At 44.1% G+C, this 19,447-nt stretch overlaps 1 protein-coding gene across 1 annotated transcript in view; it reads right to left on the bottom strand.

The window, feature by feature from the left end:
- Nucleotides 1-205: 205 nt before the first annotated feature.
- Gpat4 (glycerol-3-phosphate acyltransferase 4) overlaps nt 206-19,447 on the bottom strand; it is a 32,972-nt gene continuing 13,730 nt past the window's right edge. The window contains exons 2-13 of the mRNA XM_057752474.1: nt 14,747-15,727; nt 11,674-11,743; nt 9,884-10,184; nt 9,017-9,091; nt 8,188-8,277; nt 7,980-8,073; nt 7,336-7,451; nt 6,915-6,970; nt 6,087-6,172; nt 1,983-2,111; nt 1,820-1,899; nt 206-1,173 (exon numbers count right to left, since the gene is read on the bottom strand). Of these exons, the coding sequence (XP_057608457.1) occupies nt 1,065-1,173; nt 1,820-1,899; nt 1,983-2,111; nt 6,087-6,172; nt 6,915-6,970; nt 7,336-7,451; nt 7,980-8,073; nt 8,188-8,277; nt 9,017-9,091; nt 9,884-10,184; nt 11,674-11,743; nt 14,747-14,911 (1,371 nt within the window). The 5' untranslated portion in view covers nt 14,912-15,727 and the 3' untranslated portion in view covers nt 206-1,064. The remainder of the gene's footprint in view (nt 1,174-1,819; nt 1,900-1,982; nt 2,112-6,086; nt 6,173-6,914; nt 6,971-7,335; nt 7,452-7,979; nt 8,074-8,187; nt 8,278-9,016; nt 9,092-9,883; nt 10,185-11,673; nt 11,744-14,746; nt 15,728-19,447) is intronic.

Below are 19,447 nucleotides of genomic sequence, written 5' to 3'. Positions count from 1 at the left end.
CATCAACAGTTTGTTTCCATGGCTCTCATCTTGGGAGAAAGCTAGAAACAGAGACATGAAAACATCTAATCTGAAAGGTTACCCTCTCCTGAGCAATACTATCCTCATTCCAGACCCTGCAGGCCAGGGTCATTTTCAAGTACTACCACTGTTAACTGGCAAGAAATACATTTCTCGGGGAGTGAAGGCAAAGTTCCTAAGTTCATTTACCATACAGTTTTATTTACTCACAAAACAAGTTTAAAATCCTGGGCAGCAGCTCTGAGTGCTCACCTTGTCCTGCCACATTCTATGAAGCCGTCCCTGTGAGACCAACATCCATTTCCTTCACATATACTAGCACTAGAATCCCCACAACAACCCTGTGAGGTAGGTTATCACCACCCTTGGCAATTCCATGTAACAGACAGGGAAACTGAGACACAGTAAAAGACAAGTCATGTGGGGGACTCAGGCTCAGCCTGGAGTCTGAATCAAATCTTCCTGGGGCTAGCTAGCTGGCCAGCGGCCCACTGGCTTCTTCCTATCTCCTCTGCTGATCTTCGTAAGCAAGACACAAGAACTTATAACTCCATCTGCTGAGTGGAACTAACACTCCTATAGATAGCTTTCTTCTTGTCCCATCTAAAAGCTTCCAGGCTGGAGGTTGTTTGGGCACCTGCCTCAGCAGTGTCTCTTCTGACTTTCCCCAGCATGTGTATGTCCTTACACAGTAACACCCAACATTCTCTCAGGGCAAGAACAGGGCCTGCCTTCCCACCAGCTAGCATACCACAGAGCTGCTTTAATGGTCTTCCTCTTACAGGCTTATTATAAAGGAACAAGAGGCATTTTGTCCTGGGGAGCCCCGGCTAGCAGCTTTCTGGTTAGAGGACAGCAGGCAGTGCATGGGGCTCTGATGAAGCTCAGGAGTCCTGGAGCCCAGAACAGCCTGAGGGCCAGAGTCTGGAAGATGCAGCAGTGGGTGGCAGGGATGGTGGCAGAGGTTGTGGCAGCAACAACTCCAGCTGGCTCACTTGTCAGAATTTAGAGATGGCAGCTCCAGCCAGGGCCAGGCAAGAGGTTCAGGACCGGCTCCGGTCCTCATGGTTACCAACAATCATCTTGCTATACAGTTTCTGCTGCTCCTCTTTGAATGTGTCCTTCACTTTTTCTCTCTTCAATCCACCATCCCTGGAAAGACAAAGGCTAATATAGCAACAGAGAAGGCCACTGGTCAGCTCTGCAGTATGACAGATGCATTATATGGCCAAAATCTGGCAGGAAATCATGAATCAAGCTCCTCTTTAACTTGAGTTTAACTCCTGCAGACACTAGGTGTTAATTCAGACCCACGGAACAAAGGCTCAGACCCTGTCTTACATCTGTTCCTGTAAGGAAGTTTCAGTGAGACAGTCATGACTACTTGTTCATGTATTCTCTTTGGTTGCTTTCATACTACAAATGGCACAAATAAGTAGTTGCAAGAGACCTATAAACTGTACAGAAAAAGATAGGCAAGAAAATGTAGAAAAGGAAATGCGGACTTTTCAAATACAGTACACAGACAACAGAGGAAATTCTACATTCTTCCCTCTGAAGTTTCCAAACAGAATAGGGTCATCTCTACCTAGAGGCACAAACTGTCTGGAAGTCCCAACAGACCGGGCAAAAGCCCACAACTCTACATTCCCGAGGACAACACAGCACTGGCATTATTGGCTGGAACTAAGGAAAGGAACCTGGAGAGTTCTTCTCTATGGCCAGCAGGTTTCATGCTGTGCCAGGGAGGAGCCCTTTGCCACAGAGGTGCATATTCTCTGGAGTCAGCTCTACTCACCATAGAAGGTCTACCAATCCTCCCTGCCGGGCAATGGCAGACTTCACCCTGTTAGCAAACTGAACAGCATCTTCATCTTTCTGTAACAGAGAATGAATGAAAATACTCTGCCAGACTCTTGAACACACACGAAGACTTGCGCTGGAGGACTGGAGACACCTACCTCTCTGGTCATAGGAGGCAGGTACCAAACGCTGCAGACAATGGCCCAGCTGGTCATCATTCTCAGCAAGTATGTCACCATCCCATACTTGCTGCTGTTCCAGAAGGCGTCACCAAACTGAGGGTCATACTGCAAAAGGAGAGGAGACTGGATGTAAGGACTATACCAGTGCTTGGGGAGGGTCCACAGGGGCAGGGATCCATGGCTCTAAGGTCATGGCCTCCAGGTTCACTCAGGCCATCAGGGAGGTCTTTCCTGACCACCACACCCAAACAGTTCTTGCCTCAGAGAGCCTTCTCCTGCACTCACAAGCAAATATTTCCAGACAATCCAAAAACAGAATGCAGGATAACAAAATACCGGCCACTCATTTCCTAGGTTCAATCATTAGAAATAGTCCACTGTGCTTGTTTCATGCATCCTTTCCTCTCTTATGAGGCCTATCTTACATCAAGGCATCTCCTAATGTACATAAACTATACACAAAGACACCTTCACACATAATCAACTTTTTCACGGGACATTCAAAGGAAAATTTCTGATGCTGCAGACTAAGAAAGAAACACAGCGCACGCCTTTAATCCCAGCACTTGGGAGGCAGAGGCAGGTGGATCTCTGTGAGTTCGAGACCAGCCTGGTCTACAAGAGCTAGTTCCAGGACAGGCTCCAAAACCACAGAGAAACCCTGTCTCGAAAAACTTAAAAAAAAAAAAAGAAACACAAAGCTTGCAATATACTATATTAAAACTTAAGTATTGCAAAAAAACCCTTAAGTATTGCAAATATAATTTACATATTTATAATTCTAACAAAGTGAATTCCTATATGGCCAAAAAACTCTGCTAATTAAATCACCAGTATTCATTAGCAAATGGGTCCACACCCATTAGTCTCATGAGGTCTCAACAAACAGGTGTATTAGGTACTTGCGTTTGTCAATGATTTTAATGGAGAGAAAAGGCTTGTTTCCAAGGGTTTTGTGAGAAATGATTGCAGCTCCTCAACCATTAGCCCACAGTAACCTCAGCAGTAGGAAGTCTGGTGAGGAAGGTACATGAGAAGTAACAGGACAGGAAGAGCTGAGTCCTTGAGAAGGCCGCCTGAGCAGAGCATGGGCGGTTGCTACCAAATGTTAGAGGAAATAGATAAGGCAATGCATTGACCGCAAAAGCACAACCAAGGGTCAGCACGGAGAATGAACAAATGAAAGCATTTCAAGAGGTATGAGGTGCCACCACTGTTGCCTTCCTGAGAGAAGGATGCCTGTAGAGTACTGTCATGCGATTCATGGAGATGACGGTGGATGGAGTTTCAACTGTCTAATTCAGAATACTGAACTACTCTGCTGAGATTAAGTCTTAATTATAAAAATACATATTTAACAACAGAAACTAAGAAACCTAACACATTAATGAATGCACCTTAAATACCACTAAGAGGAACTGGAGAGACGGCTCAGCAGTTAAGAGCACTGGCTGCTCCTCCAGAGGACGTGGCTTCAATTCCCAGCACCTACATGTCAACTTAAAAGTCATCTGTAACTCTGGTTCCAAGGGTTCTAATATTCTTTTGTGGCTTCCTCAGGCACCAGGTACATAAGCTGTGCACAGATGCATGCAGACAAAAATAATCATATACATAAAATTTAAAAAGAGCAACAGTAGGGGCTGGAGAGATGGCTCTCAGTAGTTAAGAGCACTGGCTACTCTTCCAGAGGATCCTGGTTTAATTCCCAGCACCAACATGGCAGCTCACAACTATCTGCAATTTCAATTCCAGGAGAACCTACCCCCTCACACAGACATACTTGCAAGCAAAACACCAATGCACATAAAGTAAAAAAATATTTTTTTTTTAAAAAAAAGCAATAGTGAATTTTTTAATACCAAAGCAAGGGAGAATAAAAATTTAAAACTAATTTACGGTATATGATTACAAAGATAGGGCAGCTAGCCAGTCATACTGGAGTACACCTGCCATCCCAGCTGCCTGGAAAACGTAACAGGGATGGTTGAGCCTGGGAGCTTGAGACCAGGCTGAGTAACACAGGGAGACCTGTTTCAAACATAAAACTGACTCTTGTTACAAGCACATGAGCAGAAGTTGTGTTAGAAGAGACCAAGACCTCTGTTTAGCACTGATTCTCTTCCCATCCAGGCAGACACCACGGCAAAACAAAAGTTCAAAACAACGGTCAACACTCTTCAAACCAGACTGTGACTTGTGACTGCAGAAATGTGACAGAAGCACTGTCACTGCTGAAGCTGCTCAAGTTCAGACACCAACAGAACTTCAAAACAAAACAAAACTAGAAATACCTGTGGAGCGCAAGTCTGCTATATAAACAGGATGGAAATTTACATGTCTTATTCTGCGGAGAGCAGAGAAGTCCTAACTCTTCTCAAGATTTCATGTCTCACAATGGGTGAGAGTCAGGTCATTTCATGTCTCACAATGGGTGAGAGTCAGGTCGCATAGCAGAGGCTCTACCAATGTAATCCCCTGACCAACCCTAAGTATGACCCAGGGCCTAGATAAAATGACATTTAGAATTTGGCATGAGGTCTAAATCTTTTTACTGCTAACCCCCGCCTCCCCCCAAAACCCCGTGATGCTATAGAAGCTAACACAGTGAGGAAAAAAAGGGCAGGTAGCTCACTAAGCAGAGTTGATAGAGTACCTCCCATACAGCATTATGCCAGACTGCAGACTGGTGGTGCGATGGCTATTCTTGGTTGTCAACTTGACTACACCTGAAATGAACTAGGGGCTACATCTGTGAGAGATTTTTTTTTTTTTCCTTAACTGAATCTTTTGAGGTGGGAAGATTTAACCTTTAATCTGGGTCACACTTTCTTCTGGTGTTAGCCAATATAAGGACCTGGAAGAATGAAGCTTGCTCTTTGTCTGCTTGTTATCAATTTCACTGGCAAGTCCATTCCTTCACTCACATTGGAGCCTACAAGATTCTGGCATATACTGAAGACCAACTAAGAAATCAGCCTTGTAGACTGAACAACTACTGCATTTTTGGACTTTTTGTTGGGAAACTGGCATTATTGGATTAGCTGGACCACAGTGTGTAAGCTACTCACACACACACACACACATCCATTTGTTCATTCCTGTTCTGTTCCTCTAGAAAACCCTAATACATGTGGGATATAGACTCCACTCTCTACTTTCACACACAGCAGACTCTGATAAAGACTATTCCTTGGCATGCCATCCCTACTTATGGCTGCCCATCAGTGAGCCTGCAGCCAATATTCAGGTATTAGTGGGCTCGGTGTTCTGCTTAGCTAGTAGAAGGTGTTGTCTACCTACCCAGGAGTTGTGCAGAAAAGCTGAAAACCAAGTGGACATGTTTCTACAACACTGCAAACAGACACCCGAAAGACAGGGGCTAAACAGAGCTGTTCACAACTTCGGATCCTGCTCTAAAATCTCAGCCTAGGTATGTTGACATTACTGAAAACAAACTTTGGGGGGGGTAATACTCTGAGAACTAGACTCTTTTAGAAGGAATACAGATCTGCACTAGGCTAAAGGGGGATAAGGAAACTGAAAACATAGGGAGGCTGACTGGTTGAACCATTCCATGTTTCCAGGGTGTCTAAGGGATTGGTTAGGACAAGTTACTTCCTGAAGGATGGAAACAGGAGTGGAGAAGCTCCAGGATCCAGTCTATCGTTGCTCGAATGAGGACATTGAAACCCACTGCGCCGGAGTGCTTACTGCACACAGTAGAGCAAAGAGCCATCCATTCTCTCCTCTCTACCACTGTACAAGTTCAGCCTACAAGCCCTCCTCTGCTACTGGCACAAGTCACCTGCGCAATCGAGTGTGCTATGCTTCAACAAAGTCTCTAAAGAACAAAGTAATGAGGACACAATTACAGAGCTTAGGAAGTTTCTGTTTGCAGAACCTGGAAGCCCTTTTTCTCCTATATCCCATATCCCTATGAATCCCACCACCAGCACCCTCTTCTTCCACTGCTCTGCCCACAGTCTGGCAGTGCTGGTGAGAGGGGAGCAGCCCCGACTAGTTCACCAATTCCCACTTCCCACTTGTGCATACAAGCTGGCCTCAGAGGTCTTATACCTTGATAGCAACAGGGTAAACAGTGGCTCCAATTTCAAAGCTTCCCTTTTTGAACATCATCACTGATGTGTTATTGATGCAGGTTCCTGAAAAACACAGGCCAGAGAAAACCGTTTCTTTCTGGACTTCCACCCAGTTTCTCTTTTTCCCCTTTCCTCTTTCTTTCCTTCTTTTATTACTTTGTTTTGTTTTTTTCGAGACAGTGTTTCTCTATGCAACTGTCCTGGCTGTGTACACCAGGCTGGCCTCGAACTCAGAGATCCACCTGTCTCTGCCTCCCAAGTGTTGGGATTAAAGGTGTGTACTACCATCGCCCAGCTACCCAGTGTTTCTTCAGCACTAAAAATTATGCTCAAAGAGTGTGAGTCAATCGCCACCCAAATCAAGAATGAACAGTTAGGGAGCTGGACAAATGCAGTCCTTATTCCTTTTCTCCTGTCAGACCACTGTCCCAGCCTTAGGTTTGAGCAGGGATGCCAAGGAGACTGAGGAGTATTCTACAGGAGATTAGAGAGCTACCTGTCAGTAGAGCCACAGAAAGGATCCTGCACTGGCGAGGTAGACACTATGAAACGTAACCAAACTTCTCAACTGACCCAAATTGTTAAGTCTCCCATGCTAAAAGGCCCCAGTGTTACCCAGGACACAGGAACTCATCTCTCTCCCCAGAGTTACCCAGGGCTCAGGGCCTGGTCCCCCTCCCCAGAGTTACCCAGGGCTCAGGGCCTGGTCCCCCTCCCCAGGGTTACTCAGGGCTCAGATTCTGGTCCCCCTCCCCAGCGTTACCCAAGGCTCAGGGCCCGGTCTCCCACTCCTGTCACTTTGTACCTTCTGGGAAGATGAGGATGGGCAGCTTACTTTTATCTTGTACGTGCTCAGTCAGTCTTTAGGAAACAGAAATAAAAAGGAAGAGTCAATAACTTTATAGGCTGCACATAGCAATCAAAGATTTTTGGCTTGCAATATGTAAATCTCAGTAATAAACCACTTGCCCAGCATATACAATACCCTACCAAGCACCACCCAAAACAAACAAGAATCACACTTCTTAACTTGTTTATTGGGAAGGATATAATGAAAACATAAATAACTTAAATAAATAATACTGTGTTTACTTACATCCTTTTTAGATGTCCTAAAACTTTACTACAACAATGGTATAACCTCAGTATAAAGGTTATACCTATATAAAGAAAATGTTTTCTGTTTACGCCCTTGCTAGATCAACTGAATAGCATTTGCCACTTACCTCTTAGCCACCAGGTGGCGATCTTTCACTTCAGAACGCTCAAACCAGATGTGTGGGCAGGCTTTGACCATGGCTCTTTGAATCACACCCATAAGGCCCCCGTGCACTTGCCCCACCTAATCTCAGACAGAGGAATTATTAGTAGTGAAGTCATCCTTACACAGATCTTCCCACTCTGGGGAGGACCACAATCCCACAAAATATACACACCAACCTCTCCCTGTTAATATTTCATAATTTTAAGTTTCTCACTATCAAGAAACCACTACTTGAACTCCTCTGATTTGAATTCCCCTTTAGCCATCAGTGCCAGAGGCTACTCCAGGTAAACACATAAAGCTGAGTAACTTATAAAATGGCTCTCTCAGGTAATCTCAATGCCTCTCACCTGGCTTTCTCAAGACTCCCTTTTCTTGCAACCTCCTCAGTCTAAGACACAAGACACAATCTCCAGCCATACTCTCAATCATTCAACTCAGAACAGCTTCTATCCAGCCCTAGGGTGACCCTCATAAGTTGGGACCTGCACATAAAAATATGTTTACATGTCTGAATCCTTAATCAAGGAAGTTTTCTGTGGAGGGCCTAGAGATCTGATCCTAGAACTGAAAAACCTAGAAAAACCACAAAAAGAGGCTGCATACCATGGCATAGTAGCCATCGCTGGCCAAGATGATCACATCAATGGGAGATGTATGATTAGCCACACAGATGCCACCATTTCTTGGTCTGTTTTTCCTGGGTATAAAATATATACAAGCAATAAAAATGGCAAGAATTGATTCGTTTGGAATGCTCCTCTCACCTCTCAAGCATCACTAGCTGTAGACAATGTTAATGAGCCTCCCTCACCTGTTGTGGTAGGTAATGATGGCTGTCAGGGCTCGCACACAGATCCGGTAGCACATTAAGTGAACATGTTTACTCAAAAACTCCTTAAACCTGCAACAACAGGACAGCTGAGGTGTTTGTGTACTTATAGAAATATTAGCACACATAGTAAAACCCACAAATGTATTATTTAACATCTTTATATCCACATGCAATCAGAGAAAAGCAATCTGACTTGATGACATTCACCTGTTAGTAGTAGAAAATATTTCTAGGCCTAGAATTTCCAGGATAGGCAAGCCAAGGTTTCTTAGATTTCTATTCCCCAACTCACCAACCCATAGTAGGTGTAAGCTCTTTATCAGCCCCAGCAAAACAGATGTCTACGGGGCCTCAGAGCTTCCCTAGGTGAGTAAAGTTTCCTTGAGAAAGAAGAGTAGTGGGGAGAAAGAAAATTACTTCTCAACTTATGGAGCTAGCAGAACCAAGCAATTAAACATCTTAAAAATTGAGGGCACAACAGCAACAGAGAACTCATCCTGCATACAGGGTCCTGGTTTTGATTCCCAGCATAAACAAACATGCTATAAAAATCCGTTAATACCTGAGCCAAGACTCCTTTGTGGTATCTGCCTTTCTGAATCTAAAATGCGAAGATGGTGAAGGCTAGAATGCAAGAAGTGAGCACACACAGCTACTATCTCCGATCAATTACAAAACAAACGCATTCACTACAGACACCACTGCCAGTGCGAGTATCTGAACCACCTAGGACTCAAGGACTGTGTTGCAGCGTGCTCCCAGCCAGTCCTCACGCTCTGAGGCTGTGACGTCAACTCACTCTACTCACCTCCCATTGGGCAGGTATCCAACCATGGTAGTGCCCACCACCAAGAGGCTGATCCCTGTGAATGCCAGTGCAATCCTGTAAGAAGACAAATAGAGTAAACCAGTTATTCAGTGAACGTGTGAAGACAATGGCAGGAGCCATAAAAACCACACGTAAGACCTGACAATAGCTTCCCCTGGAAATGTGGGAAACCATTTGTGTGGAGAGATGACTGCAATTCCAAACAGAGAACTATCTCTTCAGCAGCTGCTATGCCCGACACCTGTCTGATCTTGCTTAGTTTCAACACCCTGGCAGAAGTAAAACCTCTGTCAAAAAGGAGGCAGAGTTGGAAGGTGCCAGTCAAACTGAGAAGAGCACAGAGAAGAGATCAATATAGCTTCTGTACCAGAAAGGCAAGATTCAGGAAAGGCTATGCTTAGGAAAGAGGGGTCAGGAAGTATGTGATGTTCTCTGCCCTTTGTTCAGTCCCCACAAGCAAACGGTCTTTAAGAAATCCAACTAGCCAGGTATGGTGTTTGGAGCACACCTTTAATCCCAGTACTCAAGAAGGAGAGACAGATAAATATCTGTGAGTTCCAGGCCAGCCAGAGCTACCCAGTGAGGCTTTCAAAAAAACAAAAACATTACACACACATATACACAAAAAACAAAGAAATCCAACTCTTTCTGTATGATATGTAAAGAATATAAAGGCTTGAAGGGAGAGCCCCCAGTATGCCCTTCCAAGAGTAAAATGGACTAGCCCTGGGGGAAAAAAACCAAACACACTATCCCCTTTATAAATGGAAAACAAGGCCAAGTGAGATGGGTGAGCCATGCACACAGGCAGAGCAGCTCACACTGGCCTTCAAGGCCCAGCCTCACCTGAGTGGCAGAAGGAAGCAATACCGAATCAGCACTCCTAAACCCCAGAGGATGGTAAGCCGGAGACTTATGTATTGGAAATTGTAATTGGTTCTGCTCAACAAGTTCCAAGACTCCAACTCCTCTGCAGAGAATCTCTTTGTCACTTCGTCATCCATAATAGTTTCCATTCCTTTCCGGCAAAAGTAGAAAATGTCAGAGAGCTCAAACTCCGGTGTCTTATCCAGAGCCTTGCTACTACCACTTCGGCGAATTTCTTTGATTTCTTCTTCCAGAGAAGTGGGATCTTTTGCAATGATTCCTGCAAAAAATAAGTATCCCTAGTCAAGCAGCATGCTTCAAGGATCATGTGTATGAAGACTGAGTTTTAAAGCACAAAGGGTACATGTGCCATGGTCGGATGTGAATATGCTCTCCAGAGTTTCATGAGCAGAAAGAGGGAGCCCTCAATGCTGCAGCTCTGAGAAGGGCTGGGGTTGTTAGTGGTGGGGGTCTACCGTGCTCCAATATATATAGTTTTCCATCTAGGCTCATGCCTACAACACTGTTTAAACTAAGTGAGTCACTTACACAAAAAAGGGATGAAAGTAGGCAGGAAAAAAAAAGGTTTCTGTAGAAGAAAGGAAGATGAGACAGAACTAGGGGGTGGAAAGGACTAAAGTTCATTATATACTTGTATAAAACTATCAAAGAATAAAAATCAACAGATGTGGTAGCAAATGCCTTTAATCCCAACATTCAGGAGGCATAGGCAATGAAATCTCTGTGAGTCTGAGGCCAGCCAGAGCTACACAGATAGACCTTGCTTTAAACAGACAAACCAGGAATGTAGGCGATTAGTTTGTGTGATTAGGTCATGGAACTGCTGTCCCTGAACAGAGCAGCACTGTTCTTCTCTGGGTGGGTGGTTCTGCAGGGGTACATTCACTCCCACAACATCAGGTTGGGGTTTTGGTGGATTTTTGGTTGCTTGTTTGCTTGGTTTTGAGACAAGGTCTTAGGACCAATGGCTGGCTTAGAGCTTAGAGCTCACTACACAGCTAAGGATGCCTTTGAATTCCTGATTCTCCTACTTCCATCTCCTAACTGCTGGGATCACAGGCATGTGCCACTATGCCTAGCTCTTTAGATCAGTTTGTTTTTAAAAAGCTAGACACCAACCTACTCTCTCGGCCCATTCCTTGCAACTGAAACCAACTCTTCCTCCCTTCCTGCCCTCTCACACTCCTGTCATGTGGTACCATCTGCCATACTGCAATGTGGTCAAGGGGCCCTTGACCAGTGGCATTCTACTTCTACCCAGGTTTGCTCTTCTGTCTGAGTGAGAGAGAGAGGGAGGAATTGGGAGATCAACTGTATGAGTGTGTGTGTGCTGCATGAGCACACAGGCCAGAGGTCAATGGGAGCTATCTTTCCCTATCACTCTCTACCACACTTTTACTAGGCTCACACTGAACTTGAAGTTGACTGCTAGACTAGCTTGCCACTGAGCTGCAGAAATCTGCCTGTCTCTAGCCCCAGCACTGGAACTTTACAGGGGTACTGTCATTGAACCTAGGTTTTACACGGTTCTAGAGATCCAACCTGTGTAAATGCACACCAAGCATTCTATTCCCTAAGCCATCTGCCCAGCCCCTGCCTGAGTTTTCTACTAACCAGAAAGTCAACCGTTTTCTTCTACAAAGGACCCTCAGGTATTTTGTTATAGGCAAGAGCAAGTGGACTGAACCTCTACAAGGACTCTGGGTATTATTTCAGAGGCTCTTTTAGACTAAGGTACCCAATCCTACCGTTGGTGTAGGGCTTGTAAAGCTGGTGGTTCTTCTCCTTGGCTCCTCTCTCCATTCTCAAGGTAGCCCACTGAGGAGGAAAATGGCAAAATGACAGCAATGAGTCTTTTCATCAGTAATCACCCTACTTTGTTAGAATGCGAAAGGTTCGACTCTAGGTGTCTGACACGAGGTAGCAGTCAAGCAGCACACCTTCCAGAGAGGACTCACCCTGTCCACAGGGCACACACGCGCGCGCGCGCGCACACACACACACACACACACTAAGTTCCCAGCAGTAAAGCGCTAAAATGTCAAGAATCTATGACAAGATGGTCAGGGTGCTTTCTTCACTGCCTGGATCTGCCTCCAAGCACTTAGGAACTGACTAGTAAACATCTCCTTTAACTACTACCTACCCCTGCAAGGACACTAATCACCACAACATTATCTATTTGTGGGGGTGAGGGGGTGGGAGAATATGTGTAAGTCAAGAGGACAACTTGTGGGGAAATGGTTGGTTCTCTCTTCCACCGTGTGGATTCTGGGGATCAAATGCACAAAAGTATCTCTGCATGCCCTGATGAAACCAGTAAACTCCGAGAACACAGAAACAGATGCGACTGGTGATACGCCAAAGGAACAAAGAGTCTTAGAGATGAAATCTAAAAGGCCCTGACCAGGCTGTTCTTTTACTTCAGCGTTCTTCCTGCTCCTTGGTGACTTTGGTAAACTTCCTCTGAGTCTGCAATCTTTTCCCTGATCCCTTGACCAACCAGAATCCCCCAAATACACCCAAGATAGTCAACCAGGTACATTCCAATTTGATGCTTAATTTATGTGCTGATGGGGCAAACTGACTCCTTCCCATTATATAAAAGAACATCTGACCAAGAGTGCTCCTTGTTAAACTATTTTTGGGACCTTTTCCAGTGGCAGAGACCTGTGACTCTACTTTTCAATAAAAGTCCTACTTGCTTGCTCTCAATTCTGTTGTTCTCACTGACCTTCTTTTCAATAGTGAGACAACAAAACCAACAACTCCACCCCAGGAAACCAGTGACAATGGCTGTAGGTTGCTGCTCTCACTGAAGAGTAACTCTTCACGGAGCTTCTTTTAGCTCTAGAACAGCTCAGTATTTGTTGCCTTTATAGTTATATTTCTTCCTCTTTGGTTTTAATGAAGAGATTCAGGGCTGGCCAATGTGCTCAGAATAAATGTCTGGTGATCAGCCCTAAATGGGACATCTAACCATATCACAAACACACCCCCACAGTCCCAGGGAGCACTGCAGCAGAAGGGACAGAATGCTGTGAACTGCTGTCTTCTGGATGTGGCACTGCTGCTGGTCCTGCACTCACAAACTAACTGCAGCTACAGTCACCTGAACAAACCTGCAGAGGATCAAGCATGGGTAAGGAAAAGGCTCACATGACCCCACTTGTAGCTGAGGAGCTACTAGTAACTGATGTCTTCTGGGACAAAGTAAGCTATTTTTCTTTGGAGGTAGGACTGCTGGTAGGCAGGCCTTGCTCAAAAGGAGGCCCCATATCCATGTGCATCAGACAAAACTAATTAGATTCAGTAGGTTATAAAAAAAAAAAGAAAAAGAAGGTAAGAAGATAGGAGTGCATGTTCTGGGGGACCCGTGGGAATGGGGAATTTGGGGTGGATCAATCAAATCATCAAAGAAGAAACAAAACCTTTTTTAAACAAACCTAAATGTTCTTCCTATCGCCTTCCCTGCCAGAAATCATCCCCATCTTCAAAACACGGCCTTTTCATTACTTTCATGCCTCTCCATAGACAGCAAACAACACTAGAAAGTTTATTGAAAAAAACTCCAAGTGTTCAAAAATGTTGCCCACTCTGTCTCAATCCCACAACTGTTACAACTGCATCTTCAGCTCTGTACCACACCATAGTTTTCTGAAAGTTTCCAACAAATTCGACTGTGCAGCTGGGCACTGACCAGACTGCAAGACCTCATCTTCTCTAACCTGACCTAACTGACTCCTTTTATATGGGTAACAAAATTCAGCTTATTTTCATCTTTTTGCTTATATCCAGGCCTTTTTTCCCCTTTCTCCAAATTGCCTTCAATTCAATTGAAAATTAGTTCCTAGAAATTCCACTCCAAATGCCATCGAACTGTGTTTAGAATGGTTTGGATTTACTTTTTGCTTATTTCACCTTGATTTCAAATTTTTCAAAATCATTTTTAATTATGTGGGTATGTGTGCACAACTGTGTGTGCCTGTACAGTGAATGCAGGTCCCACAGAAGCCAGAGGGATTGGATTGCCCTGGAGCTGGTTCCAGGTGCTTATGAGTCACCGGATGTGGGTGCTGGGACTCACAATTGGGTCCTCTAGAAGAAGCAGAACAAGCTCTTAACCCCCTGCATCATCTCTCCAGTCCCACCTTGTTCTTGTGAGAGCTGCGAATACTACAGAATTGGAAGGGACTAAGAGAAAGTGGGGAAAACATTTTAAAGACTGCAGAGTGCTTGCAAAGCATGTCAAAGACCTTGGTTTGATCCCCAGAACCACCAGACCAAACCAAATAAACCTCTAAAATATTACATGAACAAGTGTATTATAGTACCATGGTACATTACTCAAATTATGCAGCTTCAGCTGTGGAAAAGAATTCCTGAGGATTTGGTGACTACTGAAAACATTCTACAACTAAAGTAGCAAATCTCTGTCTAAATATTAAAGTCCTGTGGCACAGGTCAACTTTTTGGAGCTACTACTTCTCATCTGCTTCCACTTAAAACAATCAGTTGGGCTCAACGGTACATTAACGAAGTTCTGATGTATTCTCGATCTTTCTGAAAAGTTCAAATCCTCTTTTCTGAGCATTCTTTCTGCATGAATGCAAGGACTGACCCGGACTGCTGTGAGAGAGGAAAAAGGAGTCCACTGGCATAAGCCTTATTATGCCCTTCCACCTGTGCTGCACGAGGCAGGTTCTGATGTCTAGGCCCCAAAGTGATGTAGAAGGTAAAAGGACTCCTGATAGGAACCATTCTTTCTGCTAATGCCCTTCTCTCCCCTGGGAGGAAACCTATCACAATAGGACAACTTACCGCAAAGATCTTTAACAATGTTTTCATGTAGAGCTTTCGGATACCAAAGGAGACTCCAAAAATGGCAGGGACTATGATGAACACAAGTAGCAGGGTGAAGAGGACAGTCAGGGAGATGCCCAGAAGGTTGACAATCAAGCTATCAAAAGGCAGCAACAGGAACATGGTGGAGGATGCAGGTTAGGCTGGTGCCCTCCTTTCTACACACAAACGCGTCTTCAGACGGTCCCTTCCAACAGCACAAGCCTTGGAAAGGAAGTCAGTTCCCCATGGGTGACAAACTCCATCTCAAAGTTCATGGCATCCAACTGTCTGAATACAGAGTAGTAGAAAAGAGCCACAGGAGAACCCCAGAATTCCAGGTCTCCCTGGCACAGATAGAGCTGTGGTGAACAAGGCAGGACAAGGCTTCAGGAACGGCATCCGAGTCCTAAGTTTCCGGGCAAGTGAGTGGCAAGGGAGAGCTTTCTGTTCAGCTATGTGGGCTGCTTCCAAGGTTTTACTTTTTTCCTGCCCCAAAGCATTCAGCAGATGAATTTGTCCTAAAGGTCTGTATTGCCAGAAGTACCAAGAAGAGTTCACCTTGATGCCAGAAGAATCCTGATAATTCCAGCAGACAAAAGTAATTGCTGGCACGTCACACCAAAGGCTTCTGAATGTCAGTATGCAGAAAGTAAGTAATTTTTACTTAGAATTCCTTCATAAGCTAAAGCTGAGTTCACTGTAAAGAGTTCATAGCTAGTCCCATGCTCCCTTGTGGGGGGCTCCCAGTGCTGGCTGCTCCAGGACCCTCCTATCTGGAGAGCCCCAGCTTTTGCCAGTAACAAACAGAGGCTGGCACAGAACGTCTCATGCTGCCTGTACCGAGCACTATTCCAGACACGCCTGGCATTGGTGTCCTCTGATATTCTTCTCCCTTAAGGCATCCTTCTCAGCGGTGACCTGGGTTCTTGGCAAAAGGTTGTTTACATGCTGCCAGGGCTGGGGGTGGAAACAGAAACACCAGTCACACAAAGCAAGACGAGAAATGTCAGTAAGTCTACATGTGTGGCAAGGGAGAGCTGTTTTAGGGTGAACCCACAGCCAGCTTCCCTTTCAAAGGGAGCAGGCAAATAAATATACAGGTTTCCATGGTGAGAGGAGCTGTGGCCACACCAACTTTCTGATAGCACGCATTCTGAAAGGTAAGGGTATAGTATGGAATGTAAATCCCATTCTGACTTGTCCTATACTTACCTTAGAGTTCTTCATAACAGATGGGACTAGCTTTGTATTCTTCCCAATATAATTTCTACTTACAAGGGAAAATCATTTGTTCCTGTCTGTCTCAGCACCAAGCAACAAAAATGAGGGCATTACTAACAAGGCAAGCTGTTCTTCACCTTGCTTTTTACTTTGTCTTAATTAACTTGGAAGAGAGTTCTATAAGTAAAAACAGAGCTCTCCCACTCTTTGCAGGTGCACAGTTTGTAACTAAAACAACACAACAGGATTATCCCCAAACTAAACACTACTAATTCCACCCTTTTGTTAAGTATTGCTGTACTAAATAATCCTAGCATACATGATTTAGTACCAGCAAAATTCCTAGAATAATAGAACTGTAGAGGAAAAGGAAATACACATTTAAATTTTTGTAAGATATTTATCACATTTCTTCCATAGAAATTAAGCCCTTCCAGTCCACTTCACTACACTGGCTGCTCATTTTAAAATTCTCCTATTAGCCGGGCGATGGTGGCATACGCCTTTAATCCCAGCACTTGGGAGGCAGAGGCAGGCCGATCTATGTGAGTTCGAGACCAGCCTGGTCTACAGAGCTAGTTCCAGGACAGGCTCCAAAGCCACAGAGAAACCCTGTCTCGAAAAAACCAAAAAAATAAAAAAAATAAAATTCTCCTATTAAAGTATTTCATACAAGTAGTCCAATATACAGCACTCATTCCAAATTACAAGTTACCAATCAGTGCAAGTCCTGAACTCAAGTGCACCCTATCAAATCTTTGTAGCAAAATGTTTACCATGTGGTGTTAGGATAGAACCCAGGACCTTCCCTGACTATGCTGGGCAAATACTCTGTAACAGAGCTACCCCCCAGGAATGACCTATCAGTTTTGTTCAAGAAACTGGACAAATAGGCAATGACTCACCACCAATTTTGACCAACATTTTATGAACTAATATGTGTTATCTCAGGGCTGGCAAAGTAGCTTAGTAGGTTAAGGCCCTTGCCACCAAGCTTAAGGCCCCGAGTCTGGTCCCCAGGAACCATATGTTACGAGGTATAATTAATTTTCACAAGTTGCCCTCTGACTTCCATATATATGTACCACAGAACATGCATAGGTACACATACACACACAAAATAAACAAATGAAATAAAAAATGGTATTCCATCTGGCATTGAGCTAAAAGCATTACCCATACATTGTCCTCATTTATTCTCCCAACAATTCTATGGAGAGTCACCACCACTACCATTTACAAATGAGGATGGTAAAATTAAGGAGATAACTAAACTTCCTAGGGTCATACAATCTGTTAGTACAGCAGATTGTCTTTTATCCCATGTTCTTTAACAACATTTATGGCTTCCTGCATCCCAAACTACTCTGAAATAATCAGTACCTTACTTATGCAAGGTGCTATTGGATTTCCTAGAGAGAAAAACCACAGGATAGATCTGGAATCACATATCAGAATTAGCTGTTCTCAGAACCCAAGTACATGGGTTTTTTTTTTTTTAATCTTATAAACTGGCTAAACTTATTATACATGCCAGATTTCTAACCACATCCCCAAAGTGAATGGGGAATTTGCGTCACTGTGTTCCTTACACCTGTCAGGGCCTAGCCCAAATCAAGAGCCACCCCTCCACTCTCCCCTCTATCCTAGCCCCTGTTCCCCTTGGCCAGCATTCCCATGAGAAGATACAGCAAGAGCCCTCTGTCCCATTGCCCAAGGTTACCTTGTGTTCCACAGGCCAGCATGACTGTCACATACCAAATCTGACCCCACATGCCAAAGTTTTGAACATTCTTCTTTGTATCACAAATCAGTTCAGAATTCCCAAGGTTATTCTGGGTTCATGTCCCCAAAACACTAAAATAAACACATGTAGCAACACACTCATTTCTTCAGTTAGTTCATGAGTTGGCCAAGTACACATATCTGGCTTGTTTTATAAGGCTCTGGAGCTTGGTATGGCTTTTACAGTTTTAAAAAGATATGGAAATAAGGGTGTGCGCCAGAAACCAGGGACTGCAAAAGCCTAAAATACTGATCACAGAAATTGCTTGTACCTATCCTTTTTTCCATGAGAGGTGATGGCCTCTCCCCTCCCCTCAACCCCTCCTAGAGTACTTGCTCAAGAAAGCTGGACTCTAAAGCAGAGAACACTGAACTAGTCTGACAAGTTCTCTGGCCAACACCAGTACTCGCATAAATTCTTAGAAACCAAGGAAACAATAAACAAACTGCAATTATAAAATAATGTCCTTCACACCTTGGAGGTTAGTAGAAATATTAAAGTCAGAAGTAACTGAAAATTCAGAACACTGCTTATTTAGGAGACAATATTACTTTGTTTCAAGTAACACACAGCACTACCTCTTAGGAATGCATGGTAGGGAAGCCACTAATTAGTATTTGCTTATTCTCTTAGCTTCCACAGCCAGGTTCCTGCCAAACACTGAAAATCACATCTACCAGAAGCCCCCTGACTACCAAAAAACCCAAAACTACTCAACTGTTTCAGAGAAAAACACAAAACCCAACTAGTTCTGAGTGTCAGAAAGGAAGATCATTTCACTGTAGTCAGAGACAGCCAATCCTGAGTAGTCTCCAATGTCCTCAATCCTCGGAGTGGCGGATTCAACATACACTCACTGGGCACAGCATGTGCTTGGTACTGTGCTAACAGTCAACAAATAACCTGCAGACAAGAGTCAAAGGAAAAAGCAAACACAAAGTCACTATTTCAGACGTTCATGAAGGCTAAGGAGGAAAAGACAGGACCCCCAGAAAAGGTTAGGAAGTAAATTCATGTAAACCTCTAAGCCAGTTCAAATCTAGTCACAGGCATGTGGCAGGGGCTATCATCATTCCTAAATACAGAAATATTTCAGAAAGTATCCCAAGAAATAACTCACATCTTCATCAGGTGACCCCGACTGTCAGAATATGTAAAGAGAGATGTCATATGATAACTCTAAAGGCATAATAAAAGCATCCTTTTATTAAAAATCAATGGTTAGGGCTGGAGAGATGGCTCAGAGGTTAAGAGCATTGCCTGCTCTTCCAAAGGTCCTGAGTTCAATTCCCAGCAACCACATGGTGGCTCACAACCATCTGTAATGGGGTCTGGTGCCCGCTTCTGACATGTAGGCAGAACACTGCATAAATAATAAAAAAAAACTATTTAAATTAAAAAAAATTAAAAGAGACGGGCTGCAAAGATGGCTCTGTGGTCAAAAGAACTTGCTATAGAAGCATGAGGACCAGAGTTCACATTGTAGCACACACACAGTAAGCCTGGTGTCCAGAACACAACTGTAACCCTAGCTCTGAGGCTGGTGAAAACAGGAGGAGCACTAAGGATTGCTGGCTTCTAGCCAAGCTCAATAAAGAAAAAGAAAAAGAAACATTAAGTCCCAGGTTTAGGAAGAGACTCTACCTTAAAAAGAATAGGAAGACTTCAAC

The sequence above is a fragment of the Chionomys nivalis genome, chromosome 20 (genome assembly GCF_950005125.1).
Source record: "Chionomys nivalis chromosome 20, mChiNiv1.1, whole genome shotgun sequence".
Classification (NCBI taxonomy): Eukaryota; Metazoa; Chordata; class Mammalia; order Rodentia; family Cricetidae; genus Chionomys; species Chionomys nivalis.
Note: the sequence above shows the minus strand (reverse complement) of the source record. Positions and strands in the feature narration are given on the sequence as shown.